The sequence below is a fragment of the Notolabrus celidotus genome, chromosome 8, assembly GCF_009762535.1.
Source record: "Notolabrus celidotus isolate fNotCel1 chromosome 8, fNotCel1.pri, whole genome shotgun sequence".
Lineage (NCBI taxonomy): Eukaryota > Metazoa > Chordata > Actinopteri > Labriformes > Labridae > Notolabrus > Notolabrus celidotus.
In genome coordinates, this window is record NC_048279.1 from 27,789,355 (window position 1) to 27,807,492 (window position 18,138).

The following is an 18,138-nucleotide window of genomic DNA, read 5'->3' on the forward strand; positions in this document are numbered from 1 at the left end:
ATAGATAGATAGATAGATAGATAGATAGATAGATAGATAGATAGATAGATAGATAGATAGATAGATAGATTAAAAGATTAAAAGCATTGGCAACATTCAGACAAGCATAAAAGAACACAATTAAAATGAAAATATAATAAAACAGAAAAGAAAAGGAAAATTAGAAATATATTAAAAATGACATTAAAATTTGCATTTAAAGTGAGTTAAAATAAGCTAAGATAGGAAGTCAGTGGCAAATAAGAAAGTCTTAATCTTTGATTTAAAAGAGTAGAAGAATGGAGGTTGACAGCAGGTTAGATATTGAGTTAAAAAAAACTCACAAAGAAAATTGTGTTTCAGTCTTCTTAAATACTAGTAATAGAAATATTTATTTTACAGCAAAAATCTTTCCTTCTGTAGTCAAAAGCTAACACAAACTGTATCTCAGGATTCTTCCAGCTTCTCTGAAGTGCCCCTCTGTGTCACAGCTTCTTCACATTATGAGACTTCGATGGCTCTTTATACCTCATAAAAGTGTCACATATGACTCTTTTATGAATTCCCCAATCTGCCCTCTTTCCAGCGCTCTGAAGAATAGAACACTGCTTGTAAATATAAAACGTCAGTGTAAACCGTTAATCTCTGCGTGTGTCTCCTTTTCCTTCTCTGTCCTTTTTTCACCTCCGCAGCAGACTGAAGAGAGACAGAACGTCTGTGTGTTACTTTTTCATCACATTTTAATCTCTAGTTAGCGTTTGTATCAGGGTAACTTGAGATCTTCGAGGAGTTGATAGAATTAAGGCTTGTTCACCAGTGTAGATCTTCAATTAAGATAATGTAATGTCTTCTTTCTCTCTCTTTTTCTCTACCTGTAGTACGTCCACGTTTCACCCAGCCGTCAAAGATGAGGAAGCGCGTCATCGCTCGCCCAGTGGGCAGCTCAGTGCGTCTGAAGTGCAGCGCATCAGGAAACCCTCGCCCCGACATCGTCTGGCTGAAGGACAGTCGGCCGCTGCTGGACGAGGACAGTGGAGCGACGGGAAGAGGAGACGGGGAGGGAAAGAAGAAGAGGTGGACTCTGAGTCTGAAGAATCTGACACCAGAGCACAGCGGGAAGTACACCTGCCACGTCTCCAACAGAGCCGGAGAGATCAACGCCACCTACAAAGTGGAAGTCATACGTGAGTCAACATCTAGAGCTTTTAATTAAACCCAAAAGATGTAGGACAGTTATTTAAATAGAAGACTGTGTTGGTGGACTGCTTTTTTTTCTGATGACTTTTATAGAAGTGTAGGATGAATCTCCCAGGTTGAAGTCTTCTGTCCGTATAAAGCTAGAGAGACTCCAGGACAGATTTCAGTCTTGTTTTAGATAAGATAGACGTGCAGATTGTCACTCATCGGTGGTTATATAGGCAGAAATTGTGTCATCTGGAGTACAGGACATTATGCTACATAATGTAATTTCTTAATCTCAGTCATGGAGTTGAACTACAGAGAGAGAGTTATCCAAGTTTCCCCTTCTGTGTTCAATGATTTCATTAAAGTCTTTTTAGTTGTTGTGGTTTGTTTCATAAAAAAGCCACAGTGGCCACATGTACCAGCGTGCCTGCTAATGAGTTTCCCCAACAGTTAAAATAGCTTTTCAAAGCCTCCTCTCACTTCAGTGGCATTTATTGATCAGCAGCAGGCCTGCCAGTAAATATCAGTCAAGCGGATGAGGAATGTTCATATAGCCTATTTCTTGAGTGCAGAAGCTGAGGCAGCTGCAGTGTAAGTCTAAAGAAGGATTCAGTTCTGCTGCTGAGAGCCGGTTGAGTGTTATGATGAGTTGTGAGTGTTTGGAAATGCATAGGGTTTCTCTCTGAAGGCTGCAAGAGCTATACGAGTGTGCGAAGATTTAATGTGGAGTTGTTTGGAGATTTGTGTGTGTGTGTGTGTGTGTGTGTGTGTGTGTGTGTGTGTGTGTGTGTGTGTGTGCATCTGTGTCTGTGTGCATCCAATAGTATGTTTCTGAATGTGATATCTCTGTACCTCAGACCAGCTCCTCTCACTTTACACTTCACATCTGTTGTACATTAAAGTACTGCTGTAGTCCTTCCTGAGAGAGACGCACGCACGCACACACACACACACACACACACACTGAAAGGAAGTAAATCAAACCACTGCTATCTCATGTCAAATGTGACATTTTCTCTATCAGCAGTGATTCACTCTGCTGTCAGTCATTCACAGCTGTTGAAACAAACAAGGATAAAGGAGTCTAAGATAGAAACCAGTCCAGTTCTTCTTTGGCATCCTTTTGGAAATCACCTGGCCACTTAAAAGGAAACAAATGTTAGAAGATTTCACATAGAACTTTATGATTAGGAGCTTAATTTCCAGGGTAAATTATATCAGTGTTTGTTTCCTTTGCATTTGATTGTAGATAGCAGGGCAAGGCAAGTTTATTTATGAAGCACCGTTAGGAGCAATGAGACATTAAAATATAAAATATATTACAACGTTTATACAAACTTGTGTGGCACATACATTGTTCTCCACAAATACATTGAAAACACCAAAATAGAGGTGCCGGTTTGGCTTAGCAGTTAAATCCCTCATCCCATATACAGAGGCTTTAGTTCTTGAAGTGAACAGCCTGGGTTTTATTCCAACCTTGCTGCAAATGTTTGTCATTCCCCACTCTCTCTTCAAAGTTTCCCACTCTATTCTCTCTCCTAACTTTGAGTAAAAGCATAAAATCCCACAAAACCTAAAACAAAACCCAACAAATTATGCAACTAAAATGTTCTCCAGTCAGTAAAAGTTTGGAAACTTCAGTCCCCGCCAACTGCACAAATGTATCCTGTAACGCAGCCAAACCTGAAGATGCCTTTTTAAATCCTGCTGAAGCCGAGTTTCTGTAATTATCTTCTCGTGACATTGCGTTACAATACCCAAATAAGAAACCATTGAAAGTCTCATGCAGGTGTGTTTATTCTGCTGTATAAACTGAGAAAGAAAGGGCAGGAACTGAAGATAAGGGATCTGTTTGTGTGTCTTTAGCAGAGAGGGAGGATGTGCTGCTTGAATACAACAAGTACTGTGCAAATAATGCTTTAAAAAAACATTTAATGTTCCCTCAGGTGTGGATTTTTTAAAAGGTCATTCAGTTCTTATGCATCGAATAAAAAGAACATGTACTTTATCCCTCACTCTGCTTTTCTTCTGTGTTATTTTCTGATCACAGAAGATTGGAACATTTACAACACTCTCACACTTTTAACCTCAAATAGAATATACTTTCAAACATTTTCTCTGCTTGTGTCTTTCTTCAGAGCGCACCAACTCCAAACCCATTCTGACCGGCACTCACCCCGTCAATACCACCGTGGACTACGGAGGAACCACGTCTTTCCAGTGTAAAGTCCGAAGTGACGTCAAGCCAGTCATTCAGTGGTTGAAAAGAGTCGAACCTGGTGACGAGAACAAATTCAATTCAACCATAGAGGTACGAACACACACTCTTATTAACTCTCCTCAAGTAAATTAAGTTGAAGTGGTTATATTTGTGTAGATTCATTCATCAATAATACTGTGTTTGATTTTTTTCAAAGGTTGGGGACCACCGTTTTGTGGTCCTGCCTACAGGAGAAGTTTGGTCACGTCCTGATGGATCATATCTCAACAAGCTGCTCATCACCAGAGCCAAAGAGGAGGACGCTGGCATGTATATCTGCCTGGGAGCCAACACTATGGGATACAGCTTCAGGAGTGCATACCTGACTGTTCTACCAGGTCAGAGGAAGACAGAGAGACAAACTTAAAGATAGATCATGTGTGGTTATCTGTCTGGTTTAAAATGCAGGAGAGGAAGATTCTTGATCAACAGGTTTGATTAGTAGCAGTGAACCTAAAGATATCAGGGGTAAAGTCATCTTAGTGGGTCATAACCAAGCGGCAACCTCCGGTCTAAAAATATCAGTCCAATGCAGAAGTGCTAAAAGCTGCAGTTCATCGAGAATCCGCTTGAGGCTGGCTCCAGAAGTACCGGAAGTCACATACACATGAAGCCGCTCTTTACAGCAGAAATAAACATGTTAACAGCCTGGTACAAAAAACAAGTGTAGTCTGGATAGCTCATTTCTCAATCGGCACACACTGTGAGGGGTGTGAATTTTTTTCTAACGCGACAATTTCGAAGATATTGAGATTACCAGTCTTCCAATGAGAGGCACAGCTGACTGCGGGAACACTGTAGCTGTTGGCTAGGAGGCTCAAACTCCGCCTCTTTACGTCACACTGGCGTCACAGCAGCAATATGGCTGCCGCCGCATTGGCATCAAAACAGCTCTTCAGAAACAGATGGCTGACGTCACGGATACTACGTCCATATTTTATACAGTCTATGGTCATAACTAAAGATATCTAAGTATGGGATAATGTGATGTAGGCGGATTGTGATAGTGGATTATTACCTGGGTTTCCCCCTAGTCACATGGCTGCGATGAAAGCTTGATTCTGATTGGTCAAAGCCTCAAAACGAGGAGTTATCAATCATCAATAGTCAAGGCTAGAGACAACCTGATCAAACTTGTCATATCAAATCAATACTTGGAAAGGAGTTCAACACATTTTACCTCTGCTTGTTGACACTGTGGCAAAAACACTACTAACTAGCACTTAACCATAGATAGCATGTTCAGCTCAGTGTGTTTGTTTGATATATTTATTTCTTACCACCTTTTTAAACTTTCATTATCTTTTATAATTTGCAGATCCAAAGCCCCAGAGCAACACCATCCCCACGGCCACCTCCCCAAGCCTCCCCTGGCCCGTCATTATTGGAATACCCGCAGGTGTCGCCTTCATTTTAGGCACCGCCCTCCTCTGGTTCTGCCAATCAAAACGCACCTGCTCCTCCTCCTCCTCTTCTGCCTCGTCTTCATCCTCCTCTGCTCTTCCCGCTGCCCAGCGTCTACCTGCAGCCAATCGCGAGCGAGCCTGCCCCGCGGTGCCTCAACAACCGGCCAGCGGGGATAAAGATTGTCTTTCATACGAGGACTACATCGCCCATCAGCAGCTGCTCCTCACTCAGGGCGGCGCTGGATTGGCTCCCAAAGTCTACCCAAAGATCTACACAGATATACACACGCACACGCATTCGCACGTGGACGGGAAAGTGCATCAGCACCAGCACATTCACTACCAGTGTTAGCAGTGAGAGGGAGAAGCCACGTCCGACTCTTCCACGAACATGTTTCTGGTGCATGGAGACTCTTTCACCACAGACTGCTGACATACAGACTGCAGACATACAGAGCAAAGGAAAAAGAAAGCTGCATGCAAAAGACAATGCAGATTTACATCAAACACATCTCCTCATTAACCTGTTGCAGCTTTGTTATACTGAACACACAGACTTATTAAAGACGCATAAATGAAGAATGTAAAGGAAGAAATAGATCCTTATTTTAGCCAATCTTGAGGCAAATCCAGAGAAATCTATCCAAAAAATCTCAATATATATTTTATTAAAGCCTTTTTATATGATATCTCAACTTTAGATTTTTAAATCTCTCCTTTTCTTTTTGCTCAAAGACCTTAAAGCTACGAAAAACATCTATAAAGTGACTTAACCCAACAATTTACTTGTCTCTGTTCTTTAGACACACAACCATAACCTCCTAAGTAACTGCAGAAACACAGTTCACCTTCTCTTCAATGCTCTTACTATAGATACTCCTGTGCATAATGGGATGCAGTTAGATGGTGATTGGCATGCTGCTTAATCCTCTCAAAAGAAATGTATAGTATGTTCTAACTGTACAGCTTCAATCCAGAGTTTCAAGAGTCAGGCAAACTGAGCCGTAAAAGACACAAATCAAACAAACTCCCACTAAAGGATGTGAGGGTAAAGGCTGCAAGCTTTTGCGTCAGCTGGGCCGACAGCCTTCCTGATAAATGTCCAGCTGCTAACTGGGTGCTGTGGAAAAAAGAGCTGTTGTCAAACTGAGTACAGACAGCGTGCAGCACTGTTTTGGCAGCAGCTAGAAGCTCATTTCTGCTTCATCCAAGGGGGCTCCTCTTTAAGAGCGTTTTCTGACTGTTCTGCTGCTTTATTTTTCTGAAGAATGCTGGCATTTCCTGTTTCACATCGTCTCCTTTTCGGCTCTCTCCTAAGCTTGCTGACTGAAGAAGAAGAGAGCGATGCAGTTTTTCTGTTCTCCTCAAAGTTATTTGTTCACTTTCTGTAGCCAACAGTGCAAAGGGATGATCGGCCACGCCCTCGTTGAACACTGGTGCCTTCCAGGAATTGTTTCCAGACTTGGTGGATCACCGTCGGATCATTGGATATGTCACAGACTCTTGTTCATCCGTTTTGAGATTTAGAGGGCTTAAATTCTATCTTAAGGATGAGACCTAAAGTCCTCAACTCTTCTTCTCTTCAAGAAGCGCCTCACTATATGACCACAAGTATACTGGAACAGGGTTTGCATGTGCGCTGTTCTCCACACACACTTTGTAACACAGCAGAGGAAGTCTGATGTGGGCTGTGTTTTGGATAAAGGACTTTCTTCTCACCTGCAGATCCCTCTATCACCCTGTTACAGGACAGATTAAGATGCTATAAAGATAAACAATGCTCTAATGGAATCAAATAACAGTATTTTCATCGTTAAAATTGAATGCTGTATATGCTGCAGATTATTTTAACAGTACCCACTGAGAAGCTATAAGTAGCTTTGCTGCTCCCAGCACTGGGATTTATTCACATCTCTTGATATGTTTGATTTTACTTGTCTGCAAAAGTACCACTAATTTTATCAGCTGCCTTAATTGATGTTCAAAATAATGACATCCCCCGGGAAAATAGCTCATGCATTTTCACTTGTGTGTTATCTATTTTCTTGCTCTCAGATTACAGTTACCACAAACTCATGATATACCTCGAAAGAACAGCGACAGTCCTCTGTTTTCTCTCTAGAAGCAGTTTTGAATGAATGCACGTCTAAAAATTGCTCCCTGTTAGGTTTGTTTCTTGTCCTCTTACTTTTGTCTTTAAAGAAAAAAAAAAAGTTTACCAATCACCCTGAACAGCTGGACTTTTATTTCTATGTCTTTGTTGGATGGTTTCAAACAAAGCTCCTCTTAATCCATGAAAACAAATGTCAGATTAGTTTACTCTTCCCTCATTTTTTCACACATAACCTTGTGCAAGTTCTCAAGTAAAAGCTAATAGACTGCCAATAAACAGACTGTGTATAAGTGCACTTCCCTCTAGCATTTACATGGAAACAGTCATGTTGAAATCATACTGTTTGTTAATTCAGTGAGAATGCTGTTTGCATCACACAGCAAACACTTCACAGAAAACAGTGAACATTCAAACGTCTCCAGATTATTATTTTTCAGAAAGTGTGCTTCTTATTTATTTTCTTTACAACATGTTTGTTTTTTTCATATAATTGGGCATTATACTGCATGAGTGGATTGTGTTATAGTAGTAAAGTAAGCTATGTAGCAAATACCATGTTCATGTCATTGTAAGATACTGTATTTATACGTGCCAATGGAATATACGAAATTTTATCGATAATCTTTGTATCGACAATCTTGTACAGTCTATTGTCATTTAGGCTTAAATGTTGTTTTCTCCCATTTTAATCATTTTAATGGTGCCATTAAAAAGTTTAATCTACTTTATTGTCTTTGCTCTTCAAATTTTAACTAACCCAAGCACCTTGCATCAACTTCTTTACCCATCACAAATTCACTTTGTCTGCTCTGCCTCTCACACCAGAGAGAGATGTTCCTGTCCAGTACAATAGCTCTCTGCACAATGAGGCTGTCTTTAAGTGAAGGTCCTCTAAATGGTTGAAGTCCCCCTCGATTGTGAGGGCTGGTGCCGGCGTTTTATCTGTCAGCGTGTCTGTCTGCAGTGATGACAGATGGACACGTAGTGCGTGCAGATGGAGGGTGTGAAGGCTCTGCATCTCTGTGACTCATTTAGGAGAGGAAGATGATGACAGAAAACACTATTGAAGGATGGGGCACTGGAGAGGGGTAGAGGGGTATGACCGGGCCAGGGATGGGAGCAGAATAATGAAATACTCAACAACTAAATATTGTATTCTGTGTGTTCTTTTGAGTTTTTTTTTTGTCTTGTGGCGTGGTGGTTTTGGTTGCTGCACTTCACCTTTTGGAGACTGCTTTATCATGAAAAATCTTCAGACTTTGATTTGGTTAATTTGTTGCAGCCATCACAGTGCATCTACTGGACTCTTGAACTTTCCAACAGACGTGGTGGTTAATGCTTAAATATGAGTCCTGGTTGTTGAGAGGCATGAACACAATCTGAAAGCATAACCTGTTATTTAAATATAAAGTATTTGTTTAAGCATTTGCAACAGATGCAGTTTTACTTTCAAGCAGAATTAAGTTGGAGTGTGCTTGTGCAAAGCACTGACTGTACATAATGGTCAACAAGTCCCACTACAAAAGTGAGGCCAAAGTACCCCTGTAAGAGGCCCTGTCATGGTGCACAGCTGAAGCCAGAGTCTGCGCAGTGGATATTTGCTAGTGGAGCTGGGGTATGGTGACCCAATCCCAAATCCCAATGAAAAATAGCGCAGCTTCCTCTATCAATTTGAAGATAAAACAAGCTGTAGACATGTTCGCTCCCACCATCCCTCCTCTGGTCTGTTGAACTGATTTACGCAGGGCTGTCAAACATGATGTCACAAACAATTTTTTAGCAATAAGTTATAAAACAAATGCTACAGTTTGACCACATGGAGGAGGCAAGCTTTCTAACTCATGCTAGAGCCAGCCAGTAGAGGGAGCTCTAAAAGGTTTTGGCACCACTCTCAGGAAGCTGTCTATTTCACAGTCTACCAACTTCTGATACAAAGAAAATACTCTTTATGTACTAATTGCTCCATAATCTTAACAAGATATTCACCAACTTCAACCTAGCAATTTAGTAGCTAGTCTCAACTTGGCAAATTGTTGCCTATTTGCACATCAAGGAGACAAGGCAACATTAATGTATAGGTGTGTCAATTTTCAACAGTTGAGAAGGAAAGTACCCTCTAATAATAGCCTTATGATAATAATAATCATAGTCATCAGCATCCTTATGTTCCAACAAGCTAGTTGGTAACTTTTCTGCCCGTTGCTGCTGAGCAGCTGCGAGAAACAGAGTGATGTTCTAAAACCAAACCTAGAGCTTAGAGGAACTTTGGCATCCAATTCAACCAAACCCTTTTCATAAAATGAGCCGAGTTTAAAATGTAAGATTTGTTATTTCTACTGGGAGCAGCTCATCCAAATCTTCCTGTTTTCAAATGTTAGTGTGTTTTGGTTCATACAGAATACTACCTACCAGATACATTTTGAAAATATGGGCTGCTTTGGATTTCAGTAAGTTCTATCTATTCTACCTGTATATAATGGGACATTTAATGTTTAAAGCTGATTTATTTTTATTTTTACTATGAGGCGTCCTCCTGACCTCCACAGCTCATCAGCCACTGATACCTATCACCTGTGTGCAGGCCTGGAAACATTTAAGCCCCTCCCACTCTTTCTCTCAAGTTTGGCCACCACCTTTCTTTTTGTTTGTCTATTTGTTTATTTGCAGTACCTTTCAACAAACTTTGTTTTACTTATTCATTTTTGACTCTGTGCTGCTTCCCCTGAGTCAGGATTGTGATGGTGGCAAAAATCGTAGATTTTGTAGCAAGGGAACCAAGAGGAACTAGAATACCAATCAAGTTTTCAGGCAGGATTGACTGATAGCTCTCTGTTTTGTTAATTCATTACAGATTACAGATGTAGATTTAGTTGGAGGTATAAACATTTCTCTTCAGAATTGGTTAAGTTTATGGTAAAAGATAAAATAATAAATAAGAGTCATCAAAATTAAGATCAATCTGTGAAAGAGAAACATAAGAAAACACTGTAAAATGAAACTCATGCTTAATCTACCCTTTCACGTTGACCTTGTGTCTTTGCTCTGCTTTTCTATGTTTCAGCACATCATTTAAATACGACCAGACATCATCTGAAAATATGATATATATATAGCTTCCCCTCATGTGATGGATGTTTTGACCAAAATAGGCAAAATGTGATTGCCCTGTCTCATCTTTTGGGATTTGAAGGTTGATGTGAACTCTCTTTTAGTCTTTTAGGAATTTGTGGTTCTGAAATGTTTGCAAAGCCAACAGTTACTCATGTACATATGACCTAACTCAGGGATTTAGAAATCCTGGATGACTTTTTTGTGCATCTGGGAAGCTTCACTTGTTTTAAAGAAAGAGCAGGGGTAGTGTTAAGTGTTGGAGCATTGAAAGAAGTTTTGCACACTCCAGCTCTGTAACAGAGAGTCTACAGAAAGAAGGCAAATATGCAGTTTCTCTGTGCTTGCTCCAGTCTTGACATTTAACTCACATTCTTTCTTATCTCTTCGATTAGCCTCTTCCTGCGTTTGTGTCTTCCAGCCTCTCTCCTGCGAGTTTGATTGACTGAGGGGGAGGACGATGGAAAGGGCAGACAGGGTAGGAAAAGATGAAGAGCAACAGGGAGGAGAATGAGGAGGAGTATGACACAGAGCGGAGTTGCTGACAGATGTGTTGAGCTCACTGCTGCCCTGCGATGATGAGCAGGGATGAAAAAATGGAGAGATCAGGGGAGAGAATGGAAGTGTCAAATGAGAAGGGAAAGAAATGTGCAGACAGCAGGAAGGGAGAGGAAAAAAGAATGACCTCACTTCTAAAGAGTAACAATTTTTAAAGACAAATAATAAAACATAATTCAGCAAAAAGAGGTTTTAACGTATCTTTTGTTTTTCCAGGTGAAAGTCTCATTGAGATTATACGCTTCATGAGAGAGGCCAGGCAGAAAGGTCAGCATACAGTGAAGTCTGCACAACAATAAACACATGAAAGATCACACTGAGGATCCTGTTACACAGAAGAGCAGAGATCATCCTGTTCAAACATACACAGATATTTCAAGTATCAAGTGACTATTCAAATAAATCAGGAGTAATAACAAAAAGGTCAGTGACCTTTCCTCAATTTATCAGTCTTTGAGCCAAATAGTTTCTACAGCGGATAAGCTGGAGAGAAAACTTGAGCATTTTTGCGTGTAAGCCGTCTGCATTGAACATTTGGAAACCACCGATTCAGTTTTGATTCAGTGGTTTGCTTGTTGAGGTATTTATGTATGAATTAGCTGAAACGTTGCGTTTCTAATGTGCAAACAGACCGTACTAATTTGGTTTGTTATACCCAGATTAGGCTGCACGGTGGTGCAGTGGGTAGCGCTGTTGCTTCACAGCTAGAAGGTTCCCGGTTCAAATCCCCGGCCGGGCGGGTGCCTTTCTGTGTGGAGTTTGCATGCGTGGGTTCTCTCCGGGTACTCCGGCTTCCTCCCACAATCCAAAAACATGCTCAGGTTGATTGATCACTCTAAATTGCCCGTAGGTGTGAGTGTGTGCATGAATGGTTGTCTGTCTCTCTGTGTCAGCCCTGTGATAGGTTGGCGACCTGTCCAGGGTGTACCCTGCCTTCCGCCCGAAGCCAGCTGGGATAGGCTCCAGCCCCCCGTGACCCCTAACGGGATAAGCGGTCAAGATAATGGATGGATGGATACCCAGATTAAATGTTCTGCATGTATAGTTCTTGTTTTTAATATAAAGGATGGATGGAGGCTTGGTAGGTATTTGAGAAAACTTGTGAAGAAAGAAATTGTATTTGGGAAAAATTCATTCACAAATTCATTGATGGTTTAATCTCCAGACACACTAACAGAATCAGACAGAATCTGATGTTTATCAATGAAATGTGCTTTCTGCACATCACTAACTTTCCACACAGTCAGTCTAGTGGATCTAATAATGAGGAGTCAGGTTGGATCCAGACCCTGCTCAACTCATCTTTATTTATAAGGCACCTTTCATACATTCAGGTATGCAGCCCAAATTGTTTCACAAAAGAACAGAGAGAGAAAGAAAACAACAGCAATAGGTAAAATGATCCAAGACTAGAACAAGTGAGAGGAAAGTAATATGAAATACTTATAAAATAAATTAATTACGATAAAACCAATAAAAAAGGATCAGATAAATACCAGAAAAATAAAATAATGTAAAATAAGATCAAACAATTTTTTTTTTAAACTGCTAATAACAGTAACAATGGTAATAATCCAGTCCAGGGCTAAAAAATAAATGACTCCAAGTTAAAGGCCAGATTAAAAGGGTCAGTCAATGAGGACTTGACTTGGATTCTCCTTTAGTGACTTGAACTCAAGATTTGACTCGAGTGGCAGCTCTGACTCAGTGGTAGAGTCGGTTATATCTCAAGGTTGGGTGGTTCAATTCCCAGGTCCCTCTGTCCAAATGCTGAGGTGTCCTTGAGCAAGATACTTAACCTCAAACTACTCCTGGTGTCTGTGCCAACACTGTGTGAATGTGTTTATTAATACTGGTGGCTGCTTTACGTAGCAGCATCCGCTATAAATGCATGAATGTAGGGTGAATGGATGAGTGTGATATGTGATGTTAAAGGGCTTTGAGTTGTCAAAAGATGAGAGACAGGGTTGTATAAACACAGTCCATTTGGTGACTCGACTGCAACACTGCATTGTGTTAGTTGGTATTTCAGATACTCATGTACTCTACTGGGTTCAAGACATATTTCTTTCAGGACAATAACACCCATAAAACCAAAGGATGATTCTTCAAGTGAAATGACACAGGCTGTAAAAGTCACATTTGTTCCAGAGTGCATCACTGTAGCTGAAGATCTGATCAGTACTGTGAGAACTTACTGAAGACATTCCTGGGCTGTCAAGAAGTCCAATGAACCCTTTGTTTGGTTAAGGTCACTGTTTTCTTCTCTGTTGATGTGAAACGTCTCTTTCTGGGAAGCTTTATTTTACAGAAAGATTTTATTTAACAACTCTTCAGTGCCTATTTGAGGCAGAACACCTCAGTAATGTAATATAACAGAGAGACAAAATATTCAAATAACTCAACATCAATTACCGAAAAATGGAGTGGTGTCGTTTTTGCATTGTATCAGATGATAGCAAAGAGACAAAAGGTTAAAATTGTGTGGCAAAGAATTTTGCTGCTCCAACCTGCAGATTTATATCAACCACAATCTATGTGAGTAGATTAGCCATCACAATTGGCTGAATCTTTGCACTTCTCCCTTCCAGCCCAACTTCCTCTGCCTGTTTCTCTGAAACATTGTGAATTGCCAGGGCAAATATTTAGTCCTTGAGGTTTTGCGGGACCTTCCTTGCCGGTGGAGGGTTATGGTTTGCGGTCGGCTGGTGAAAAGGGTGTGAACCCGTGGAGGAGATTCCTGGGCGCTTGAGTCAACAGCAGCTGTGGTTGGTGATGAAGAGAAGCTGTCCAAAGGGCTCTTTTACCGTCAACTGGCTTTTCAGTGTGAAAGGACAGCTCAGGTGAATGGAGTCAGTGACCATGAAGGGCTACGACAGACAAGCACCTGGGAAAAAAACATGCACATATCTTGTCATAGAAACCTAAAAAACACACACACAAACACTCAGTGGGAAAAGGTTGACAGAGTTAAGTGTATATGCAACATGTGCACACAGCTGCATATGGAAGTTTGCACACTGATGCACACACACAAAAGCACAGATGTTTGCATCACACACACACAGAGATGGGAAGTACACAGACACCTGGCTGGCATTGAGGCACTGCTCTGTTTGCATACCTCTCCCCATCTGCACTCATCCTCCGCACAGCCACAAAGCCGCCATTAAAACCAAGAAAACAAAAACACAAAAAGAGGCTAAAAGGGGGCAACAGGCGGCTTCCATCCTTCTTCTACCCTTCCTCCCTTTTCTCCGTCTCTCTGTACCAAATGTTTACCTTCCCCCCCTCCTGTGAAAAGAGAGGGATGTGGACAGACAGGGTGAGAAAAGAAAGAAATCTGGCAGAGGGGAAGGGAGCCAAGGCCTTTAAAGTCTGCCACAGAGCCGTGACAAAAGCCTCCTAATCTTGGTGTTGTCTTTCGGCCCCTTTTTCTCCCCGCACATCCTGCCAAGTGTGTGTCGCTATGTGTGAGTGTGTGTGTGTAAGAAAGGGAAAGAGTGGAAAGAAGTCTCTGCGTGTTATGCAAGCGGCAGTGCATGTGTGTAAGTGAGTGTATTTGTTTCAGAAAGCAGCAAAAAGGCAAGATAAGTTGGCTTGTGTGTGTGTGTGCAAAGAGATGGCATATGATAAGGAAGGTGTGTGTGTGTGTGTGTGTGTGTGTGTGTGCGTGCGTGCGTGCGTGCGTGCGTGCGTGTGTGTGTGTGTGTGTGTGTGCGTGCGTGCGTGCGTGCGTGCGTGCGTGTGTGTGTGTGTGTGTGTGTGTGTGTGTGTGACAGGAAAAGAATCTTTCCACAGCCGTGCTGACATCACTCAAGCATGCATGGGACAGTTGGAGGAGGCCGGGCCCCTTCAAAGGCAGCAGCCTGCCTGCCTTCACATGTGGGATGCCTGTTTATGTCTGTGTGTGTGTGTGTGTGTGTGTGTGCGTCTGAATGTGTGTGAGTGTGGATGTGAGTGTGTGTGTAGGTGTGTATTGAACAGAATACAAGTGGTCCAGGTCACCCATCCTCACCTGTTCCTCTTTGAGTCATAAACCGCCTCTATTGAACTCTCTTCCGCTGAAATTCAACAAAACTGCCTGTGGGTGTGTGTGTGTGGGTGTGTGTGTATGTGTGTGTGTGTGTGTGTGTGTGTGTGTGTGTGTGTGTGTGTGTGTGTGTGTGTGTGTGTGTGTATATGCGGGTGTGTATGTGTGTAACAATTCCTCAAATCTCGCCCTATTCACCCTCTTCAAAAGCAGCAGATGTGAATAGGTGTGTTTGTGTGCGCGCTTTCCTTCCTCATCCTGTGGATCTCTATCAGAGGGCAGCTGTGGTCCAAAGGCTTTCAGACACACAGCAGAGGAATGCTCACTACAGCTATCATGATGTATACAGAGCAGAGATAGACTACAGTGACACCTACAGGCTGGTTTCTGTAATGTCAGGTCAGATCAGAAACTCTTGCTTCTTTGTTTTGAAGAATAATCTTTGGATCAGTCTTGTAGTCTTCTAGAGTTCTTAGTGATCAACTCGAAGATCTCCCTATCTTTACAATACTGTTAACTATCGCTTTATTTGCAACACACTTATTAAATCTAGGGCTAGATGACATGTCTAAAATGTATATAATCATTTAAATAATGATATATTTGTGGTGTCAATATTTAGTGTTGCAATTTATGTCATGTAACATCATATATAAAATAATTAAACTGTTTCCCAAAACAGAAAATCAGAGATGATAATGAAAAAAAAATCCCCTGTCATGGAGAGTCAAAGCAGATGACAACCAGTTTTCATAAAGATGGTCCCTGGTGATATACTCAGTTTCCTCAGTTAGTTAATCTTTTTATTCTGAGTTGTTTCCTTTGTTTCTGAATCAATTTGTCATTTTTAAGTAGTTTTTTGGGGCATCATTAGATAGGACAGTTGAAGAGAGATATGAAATGTGACAAGTTGAGAGTGAGGGAAGACACACAGCAAAGGGTTGTGGTGAAAAGTCGCACAAGTATGAGGAGGAGTAAAGCATCTGTGTATGGGGCTGCTGGGCTAAACAGGCACCCCTTACTACCTTGTATTTTTTACTCTGAATGCACTTTTTATTTAATTAAAAATACAAATATATTACAGATATTGTTAGTCAGTGGAAGTAATGGTGCTGTATAAGAGATGAGAAGATCATGGGTGTTTTTTTATCATTGAAGAAAGAGTTACCTAAAAATGTTCTAAAAAAAGATATGAAAAGGCAGCTCAGTGGAAGTGGAAAGTGTCACCTAATGATATTGTATCACTGTTCAGTCCTGTGGGTGAGCAGCTGAACAATTCAATCACTACAGGAGCGGTCTTTACTGAGTCCTTACCTGAGATCTGCTTTATTCAGTGATACTGTAAAGCTCAGGGGCAGGGACCACATCGACCACATCGCAACCACACATTTACATGAATTCAAACCTATCACTCTCCTGCCATTTTAGCTCTTACTCTTTTCTCGCTATTTCCTTCTGTCCTCCTGTACATAGGGCTCTTAGGGGGTTGAGTCCAGGAGCTGGGGCAAGGCTCCCTGATGGTTTTTCCATAATTGATGGTTGCAAGAAGTTCAACATCAAATCAGAATCATTATTCCAATATCATGAATAAATGACTCATCATAAATCACATCCTGTCGATGGTGTGGCCCTTCAGAGTGAACATGCATTTAAAGAATCCCTCTTAGGATGTCCTGTGATGATTCACCGAGACGTTCACTTTTCTGGAGGATGTCTTACCAGAGGCACAACAACCCCAGAGGAGACAAACATTAATGAAAACAACAACAATTTTTAAATTTTATTTTGTCTTTATTTTATGACTTTAGAGGCCTCCTTCTTTGACCTGCAGGTTTATTTTGCAACCAACTGAGGGAGTACCGACCCTTTTGACTTGATAGCACTGCTCTAGATGGTTAAATGTAACTCTTAAACACAAGAAATACTTAGTTCATGCTGTCTATCTCCCTAATTACACAGGTTAGGATATGACTAGATCCTCTGTGCTGGCTTTTTAAAGAACTCATGTGAAGAACAACATCTTATTGTGGGATGTCTCAAACTTAAAATGATTTAATCTGATGGTGATCACAGATTAGTCGCTGCAGACCCTCATTCTGTTCACCTCAGAAAAGACAAATAGCTCCGGTGTGAAATCATTTACTTCATGTCGTGTCTTGCCTGAGGGGATTACTCTTACAGCACCAAAGGTACAGGACTGAAATACTGAGTGACAAAGTGTGAAATCTGGATCAGATTAAGAGAGAAGCTTCCCTTTCTCTCTCTCTCTCACACACACACAGGAACACACAGGAACACTCATAGAAAGATAGAGATGGAGACACAGTGAGAGTAAAGAGAGGGAGGGAGGGGTGGACAAGCTGTGGGAACACGCTGTTGAATAATTACCACTGACATCAGAATAGTTTTCTTTAGCTCTCTGAAGTGGCAGGGCTCATTTGTACAGCCTGGAGCCATACAGAGGTGTGTGTATGTATGTGTGTGTGTGTGAGAGAGAGAGAGAGAGAGAGGGGGAGAGTGTGTGTGGTGGATGAAAAGGAGAAAGTAAGAGTGAGAGAAGGAGATGTGTTAGCGTGTGAGAAAAGACTGGGTTGACCATTCCAGAGTAAAGTAAAACATTGCTATAATTGCAAAAGAGTTGCCCAGTGTGTGTGTGCGTGTGTGTGTGAGCACACAAGGGAGAGATTATTCTGATTTAGTCTTCTCCCTGTCAGTGTGTGACACCATGACGGCTCAGTCTGCCCCAGGGAGCCATTTCTTTCTAAGTGGACCTTAAAAAACAGGAAACGACTTCAAATCCCACCAGAGTGTAGAGGAGGATCAGGCCCACCGACTCTCTACAAAACCCTGCAACTTTACACACACATACACACACACACACACACACACACATACACTCACACATGCTAGTAAGTGCCTGAATATAGCGTGCACAAAGCCAGAACACACAAGTCACACCTGAGCCCTCTTCAATAGACACCATTCACCGCCTTGACAAGCAGGGACAAAAGAGGCAGAAACGCAGGTCGACAAAGAGAGAAGCGACCTGTCTGAACACATCAGGTCGTCCCCGCCGCCTGCTTCACTGCATCAGCTTCTCCTCGCTGCGATGACTTCAGGTGGTGTCATGTTTCTGTTCAGCTACAATTTGCTTTGCATTCACTTGTAACAAAATTTGTGGGTGAATTGACGAGTCATGTTACTGAAGTTTGAGGCAGCAGGCTGAAAGAGCTGAATCTGTCACCTAGGAACTCCAGCAGAACTGCCCCCGGAGGCTTCTCCAGGTTGCAGCATTAGTCTGTCAAGCCTGCAGTCAAGTCTGTAGAATCCAGTAAAGGGAGCATCTTTTTTTTTCTTGCACGTAATCCTAGTTTATCTTTGTAAATTGAACAGGTGCGAGTGGTGGAGCAGAGTTGGCGTCATTTCAAACTGTGCCGTCGGCTAAAAGCTTGCCAGGCTGCATGGTCGGTGAGATCTGAAGGTTTATCTGCAG

At 41.7% G+C, this 18,138-nt stretch overlaps 1 protein-coding gene across 2 annotated transcripts in view; it reads left to right on the plus strand.

The window, feature by feature from the left end:
* fgfrl1a (fibroblast growth factor receptor like 1a) overlaps positions 1 to 7,668 on the plus strand; it is an 88,085-nt gene extending 80,417 nt beyond the window's left edge. The window contains exons 5-8 of one of the 2 annotated variants that reach the window (XM_034689114.1): positions 858 to 1,163; positions 3,306 to 3,478; positions 3,585 to 3,765; positions 4,746 to 7,668. In XM_034689114.1, coding sequence (XP_034545005.1) covers positions 858 to 1,163; positions 3,306 to 3,478; positions 3,585 to 3,765; positions 4,746 to 5,185 — 1,100 coding nt within the window. In that variant the 3' untranslated portion in view covers positions 5,186 to 7,668. The remainder of the gene's footprint in view (positions 1 to 857; positions 1,164 to 3,305; positions 3,479 to 3,584; positions 3,766 to 4,745) is intronic. The other variant, XM_034689115.1, reaches the window with a different exon arrangement.
* Positions 7,669 to 18,138: the final 10,470 nt, after the last annotated feature.